This window comes from Eurytemora carolleeae, unplaced genomic scaffold (assembly GCF_000591075.1).
Source record: "Eurytemora carolleeae unplaced genomic scaffold, Eaff_2.0 scaffold1987, whole genome shotgun sequence".
In the NCBI taxonomy this organism is placed as follows: domain Eukaryota; kingdom Metazoa; phylum Arthropoda; class Copepoda; order Calanoida; family Temoridae; genus Eurytemora; species Eurytemora carolleeae.
The window spans coordinates 3,764-11,040 of record NW_019397872.1 but is presented as its reverse complement, the minus strand read 5'-3'; the positions used below and the strand labels follow the sequence as shown (position 1 = coordinate 11,040).

The 7,277-nt window shown below is 33.8% G+C and overlaps 1 protein-coding gene across 1 annotated transcript; it reads left to right on the top strand.

Moving 5' to 3' along the window:
• Positions 1-693: 693 nt before the first annotated feature.
• Positions 694-5,807, top strand: LOC111716163 (uncharacterized). The gene is made up of 11 exons (XM_023491595.1): positions 694-1,400; positions 1,479-1,850; positions 1,998-2,066; positions 2,230-2,602; positions 2,735-2,806; positions 2,941-3,012; positions 3,139-3,249; positions 3,368-3,970; positions 4,073-4,565; positions 4,703-4,917; positions 4,990-5,807. Exons 1-9 carry the CDS (start codon positions 1,338-1,340, stop codon positions 4,156-4,158), a joined length of 1,821 nt encoding a protein of 606 aa, XP_023347363.1. The 5' UTR covers positions 694-1,337; the 3' UTR covers positions 4,159-4,565; positions 4,703-4,917; positions 4,990-5,807.
• The last annotated feature ends 1,470 nt before the right edge of the window (positions 5,808-7,277 follow it).

Genomic DNA, 7,277 nt, shown 5'->3' with positions numbered 1-7,277 from the left:
ATCGAAACCTTTAAAAGTTAAAACCACCTTCTAATCAGAAATTTTCTTGTTTTCTTATTTTGAAAATTGTTAATTTACTATTTTAATTTATTGTCTCAATAATACATTTTTATTTTTATTTGGATATCTCGTATATTCTCGATCAGACATGGGGAAAGACATAGATAAAGAGGATAAGAGCACAAAATTTCAATTTACTTAAATTTGACATATGCTATATATGAAACAATACACTTAATATCCTAAGTAATAGCTTGTTGATAGCTAGGCGTGTGTCCCTGTGTGACACTATACAAGTAGAGATGGGCATCTACTAATTAGAGATGGGCATTTACTTTACAAGTAGATATGGGCATCTACTCAATTGTGTCCCTGTGTGGCACTTATATCTGAAGTAATAGCTTGTTGATAGCTACGCTTGTGTCCCTGTGAGGCACTATACAAGTAGAGATGGGCATCTACTTTTTAAATATTGATGGGCATTTACTTTACAAGTAGAGATGGGCATCTACTCAAGTGTGTCCCTGTGTGGCACTTATATCTGAAGTAATAGCTTGTTGATAGCTACGCTTGTGTCCCTGTGTGGCACTATACAAGTAGAGATGGGCATCTACTTTTTAAATATAGATGGACATTTACTTTACAAGTAGAGATGGGCATCTACTCAATTGTGTCCCTGTGTGGCAATATACAAGTAGAGATGGGCATCTACTTTTTAAATATAGATGGGCATTTACTTCCCAAGTAGAGATGGGCATCTACTCAATTGTGTCCCTGTTTGGCACTTAGAACTCAAGTAATAGCTTGTTGATAGCTACGCCTGTGTCCCTGTGTGGCACTTAGATAGCTAAACTCTGCTTGTGTCCCCGTGTGGCATTGAGAGCCTGAGTAATAGCTATACAAGTAGAGATGGGCATCTACTATACAAGTAGTGATGGTCTTTCTTAAACGTAAATAAACATCTGCTGTTTTTAGCCATATGAAGTTGAGTTCACATTTTGATACAAACTAACCATATGACCTTAAAATCCATTTAATTTGCAATTATCAACATTAGGAAACCCCTTAGTCTGGTATTTGGATGTCTGTAAAACTCTAAATAATATTCTTTTGCTTTATTTCATCAATTTAAATGTCAACTTAAAAATTCCAATAGTTTAGAACATTTTATTTAATTGAAATGTTTAGGATTGGTCTCAACTGAGAGGCAGATATTCAAGTCCTGTTGGTCCTCGACATAGCATCAATATTGTATTGTATTGTATTAGTAATGTTTACAAAATTCTTTTTAACCTAACTGACCATACTTGATATACAATTTGTGTTTCAGATGCAAGATGGATGCTTTCCTAAATTTTCAGCAATTAATTCAAAAAATTCTTAATCATATTAATCTCAATGTGAGTCATGATTAAAATCATATATTTTCTAATTCTGTTTCTGAAATTGATGAATTAATTTTATTTCTTTATTTATAGTGTCCTAAAGCTGAAAGAAATGAAACATTGGCAGGGAACACATCATTCCGCACCATCCACATGCATGGTACACTTAGCTTTTTACAACAACAACTCGTTACAACAGGAACTGTTGATATAAACAACTCTCCATTCAAGAATTTTGAAGAAAATGTTAACAAACTCTTTTCCTTGTTAACTCATCATAGAAAATTATACCCAAAGTGTAATATGGTTGAAGAGGAATGGAATAAACTTGTTGATGATGCTTTGGAACAGTTCAACCTAATACCTGATGTCATTCAAAATCCTTTACATCAACCTGTTAATTCAAGATCAACTCCAGCAAGGACTCCAACAAGACTCCAATTAACTCGAAGACAACTCATCTTTGTAAGTATAACAGAGTATTTAACTAATAAGATTGAATGGTTAATTTGCTGGATGATTATACTGTATGTTTGGTTAATTTAGGTTAAGTTGAATTATTCTAGGTCTGATTACGTTGTTGTTTACTTGATTTTTAAATAAATTTTTAAGGAAACCCCTGTACCTGAATGTCTGAAACGAAAAGTTCTTGATTCTTCTGATTCTGATGAATTCCCGCAGGTTAGATTAAATTTGAATGCAAACAGATGATTCTAAGATGGTGTTAAAGTTTGATTTGGTTATAGCTCAGTACTATATATAGCAACATTAAAATAGATTAAATTTGATTATTATAGTTTTAGTTTGGTTAATATTGCCTTTTTTAAATTTGTTTTCTTGTCAGTATGAACCAAAAGAGACGGTTAAGACAGAAGAGACGGTTGATCAAAATCGTGAGGAGTCCTCTGACTCCTCTATACCCTCTGAAAAAGAAGATGAAGACAGTTACAGAAGACGAAACTTCTCAATTCTCAGACAGCAACTATTCGCAACAGACAGCGAATCAGACAGAGCTTCTGGACGTCGGAAAGTTGTTGTTACCAGATTTATGAAGAATCCCAAATTGTCTCATAAAACCTGTTTGTTGTGTGGATTTTCGTTTACAGAGAAAAAGAGTCTGTACAGGCATTACCGTCAACAAAAGCCATGCCAAGAGAGAGTAACGGAAAAGACTAAGAAATTCAAGATTCTTAGATCTACCACTAAGGAGAATACAGGTAACTTAAAATTTAAATCAAAACTTTGAGTGATGATCTGAAATGTTAATAGATTGATTCATGAACTGTTTGATTGTTTGATTGGTTGCATATTTGATCAATGGATTGACTGATAAGATTATTTATCATTAGAAGATCTGGAAAGGCAACTGGAAATTGATCTAATGGAAGCCGGACCTTCCAATGCAACAGTCTTACGTAGAGGTAACTTGAACTTAAAATTATTTCTTTGATTGAAAAATTCTGAAATGTTAATAGATTGATTCAAGAACTGTTTGATTGTTTGATTGGTTGCATACTTGATCAATGGATTGACTGATAAGATTATTTATCATTAGAAGATCCGGAAAGGCAACTGGAAATTGATCTAATGGAAGCTGGACCTTCCAATGCTCCAGTGCCATGTAGAGGTGACTTGAACTTAAAATTAATTCTTTGATAAATGGTCTGAAATATTAATAGATTGATTCATAGATCTGTTTGATTGTTTGGTTTGTTGCATACTAAATCAATGGATTGACTGAATTTATCATTAGGAGAACCTGAAAAACAAATTACACGCAATGTACCTGCTTTCATAAAGTATTCTAAGAAATCTGCTTCTATGCTACAGTCTTTGAAATCAAAGTCTCAAGAGCAACCTAGAGGTAACTTGAAATTAAATTAATTCTCAGTACTTTATATAGAAACATTAAATTAGATTAAATTGATTTTTATTGATTGCATACTTGATCACTGATTACTGAAAAGATAATTTATTATTAGGAGAACCTGAAAAACAGCCGAAATCTTCTATCAATTCCAGTTTTCAAGTACCAAACTTCATTAAACAACATATCCAGAACTGGAAATTTGGAGAAGATCTCCATGAACAAGTTAGAAACATTGTATTCTCCAAGGATGTGGATAAGTTGTTCCATGTAAAGTCAGAACTTTTAGAAACCCTAGAGGATGTAGATATTGACAATCAAATTGGCGATATTTCTCCAGAGTTTCTTAATCGGTTGAATGAAGCAGTTGGTACCGCATTAACTTTAGATGCATCAGATCCTAGAATGAAGCTCTCTCTTAAAGAATTCCAGGAAATCAATTATGAATCCCCAATACTCCCTAGAGGAAGAATTGGTCCCAGAGATGACTACTTATTCACTTGGTATCTTAAACCAAGAATTCAAGGACAGGGAAAACGGAAATCAGAGAAAACAGTACTGCAGTATGCCACGTATCTTTTTGGGAAGAGTGAAGAGAATCTTTATAAACATTTGGAAGGGAAGAATATCCTCCTTGAAGATGCTCTTTTCCCTAAAGCTTCATGTGTAAGGATGGAAGTTGAAGCTTGGGCAACCACAGAAAATCCTAGCACTTCAAGTAAGTTCTTTTTTTTCCTAAATTCAATTACAGACAGCTTGGCAATAATCAAATCACAACAATTTGCTTCTTAACTCAAAAAAAAACAAATTTTTTGTTTAGTTGCAAGGAATTCTGCTCTGGTTTCCTTTTATGACTATCTATGGGAAAAGTCATCTGTTTACCATATTGAAACTGAAGACATCTAGCTCGCAGCAGCATTTCAAGAGTTTCAGAGATATACCATGTTATGCCGTAACAATTTTTCAAACAGTCTTCTTGATCTGAAACCTGCGGCTAAGATATCTGCAAAAGTTGCTCAAGAACTTAGTGAACAGTTTAATCCTGATCGGTATGAGCAGGTAGAGAAGCAGATTAAAGATTTCTTCGACGGTCCAAAATTCCTCTCCATCATGGAAGAAATTGATGAAATCGAGGAAAAGAAATTGCATCTGAATATGGAACAATATAACTGACTTAATATTCAACTGGCATTCCTAACTGTTCTTCAGAATGGCCAGCGTGCCGAATTGGCAAATATCATGAAGAGACAGGATTTGTACACCCAGGCCCGACACAGTGAACTGCCAGGAATGTGGACATTTCAACTGAACAAGTAAGTAAAATTCTTTTAAAACTTATCCAAGACTTTGCAGTTAGCACCAAGTATCTGATCAGAAGAGTCAATTTGATAAAAATAAAAACGTTGATGAGAAACAAAATCATTTGATACTTATAATTGAATATCATTAGGATTCTCAACAGTTGAAGAAGGCAAGACAAAAGCAACACTTTTTCTCATGCTTTCGAGCAAGTTCACTACTGCTCTAAACAAATGGAGCAGGATGTCGGCGGTATATCTAAACTCAATTACCAACCTGAAGATAGACAAGACTTCGCAACTATTCCTAAGGGATGATGGAAACCCACTCCAGATGAATAACATATACAACCTTCAGGCTTTCAAGGTAACACTGGTTTAGGATATTAAACTGATTTTATAATGTTATTAATTCAATCAATAATGTTTATTTCTTTAGGACCTGGGATTTAGCAAAGATCTCAGATTAAAAGATTCACGGAAGATTCAGAGTACAGCACTGGACAAAGCACTACCAGCTAATGACAAGGATCTTCACAAGGTTGTACATGCCCACTCAGCAGATACCGTAAGTCAGAGCTACATCTTAAACCAAACTGCAAGATTTGAGAAAGGTACTGCTAATATGCATGGTAGCTCAGCTCCAGTAGTGGATGACTCAGTAGAAGCTCAAGTAGAATTGGAAGCAAATCAGAGACTTCTAAGAAAACACATGCAAGAAGTCCAGGAGAACAAATCTAAACTGTCCATGTCAAATAGAGAGGGAAACCCACGTCAAAGAATTAGTAGTACACTCCGCAATTCCATCTTATATGGAATATTGGAAATGAAAGATGCTGTTTTTACCAAGCGAATGCTGAGCAGTGTCCCTAGGAACCTTTGTGGAAGGTACAGACATACTAGAAACTGGGACCAATTTATTCTAGGATTTCTAGAATCTCAGCAATCTCTCAATGACCTGGCTGTAAAAGAGGTCAAATATCATCCTACTATCAACGGTTTTTGTAATAAAATCTTTTCTTCACTAAGAGCCTGGAATAGAACCAGGATTTACAACACTCCTACAGGTCTTGTTTCATTCCTAGATATTACTCTTCAACCTAAGAATTCATCAGAAACTACAATGAAGAACCATGCAGAAGATGAAACAGATGAAGAAGTGATCGAAATTGATATTACTGTTTAGAACAGATAATGGGAATCAAATAGATATTATTGAAGTTTTGAATAGATAAAGGAAATCAGAAGGATAATATTAAAGATTAGAACAGATAATGGGAATCAAATGGATATTATTGAAGTTTTGAATAGATAAAGGAAATCAGAAGGATAATATTAAAGATTAGAACAGATAATGGGAATCAAATGGATAATATTGAAGTTTAGAACTGTTGAGCGACGCCGAAGCTTTGCCCTTAACAGATCAATTCAAAATTACCTAGAGACGATTTTGCAAGGCCAGGTGTAACCCCTGTGTCTTTCCGTCATTGTCTCTCTGGAACAGCACAGGTTTAGTAGTTCAATCTGCAGAGATAAAAAAGGCTATTAAGACTCCAGAAAAAAAATAAGTTGAATAAAGCAATATATATATACAAAAACCATTGGCGGAAAAGAGTCATTCTTCTATATGAATAAAATCAGAAATAAACATCAAATCACTCTTTTTAAGATCATAAATAATCGACTAAAATAATATCCTCAAATCGTACTAGTACTTAAACTGCTGTATTTACAAAAGGTAACCCCTAATATTGTACTAACCTCAATGTGTCTTGCAAAATCTCTAGGATATTAAAAACCAGTCATAAAACTATTAAATTCTGAAAATACGACACTTTTTCAATAACTAGTGGTTTTTCTTTGCACATGCAAAAAACAATATACAAAACTATGTATATGCTTTCAATTAGAGAGATCTCCCAACACTAAGGAAAGTACAAAAACCAGGAGGCTGCCTATGCAGACTAAGCAAAACCGGTTATCAGTTTTCTGTGCAGCATATACTGTCACATCTACTGATCATGCGTCAGGGGCGCGAAACAAGAACAGATAATGTGAATCAAATGGATAATATTGAAGTTTTGAATAGATAAAGGAAATCAGAAGGATAATATTAAAGATTAGAACAGATAAAGGGAATCAAAAGGATAATATTGAAGTTTTGAACAGATAAAGATAATGAAAAGTATAAAATTGAAGATTTGAACAGATAAAGGGAATATTGAAGTTTAGAACAGATAACAGGAATCGAAAGGATAATATTGAAGTTTTGAACAGATAAAGGGAATCAAAGGATAATATTGAAGTTTAGAGCAGATAAAGGGAATCAAAAGGATAATATTGAAGTTTAGAGCAGATAAAGGGAATCAAAGGGATAATATTGAAGTTTAGAACAGATAACGGGAATCAAAAGGATAATATTGAAGTTTTGAACAGATACAGGGAATCAAAGGATAATATTGAAGTTTAGAACAGATAAAGGGAATCAAAGGATAATATTGAAGTTTAGAACAGATAACGGGAATCGAAAGGATAATATTGAAGTTTTGAACAGATAAAGGGAATCAAAGGATAAAGTTTAGAGCAGATAAAGGGAATCAAAGGGATAATATTGAAGTTTAGAAAGATAACGGGAATCAAAAGGATAATATTGAAGTTTTGAACAGATAAAGGGAATCAAAATGATAATAGTGAAGTTTAAAACAGATAATGGGAATAAAAATGACA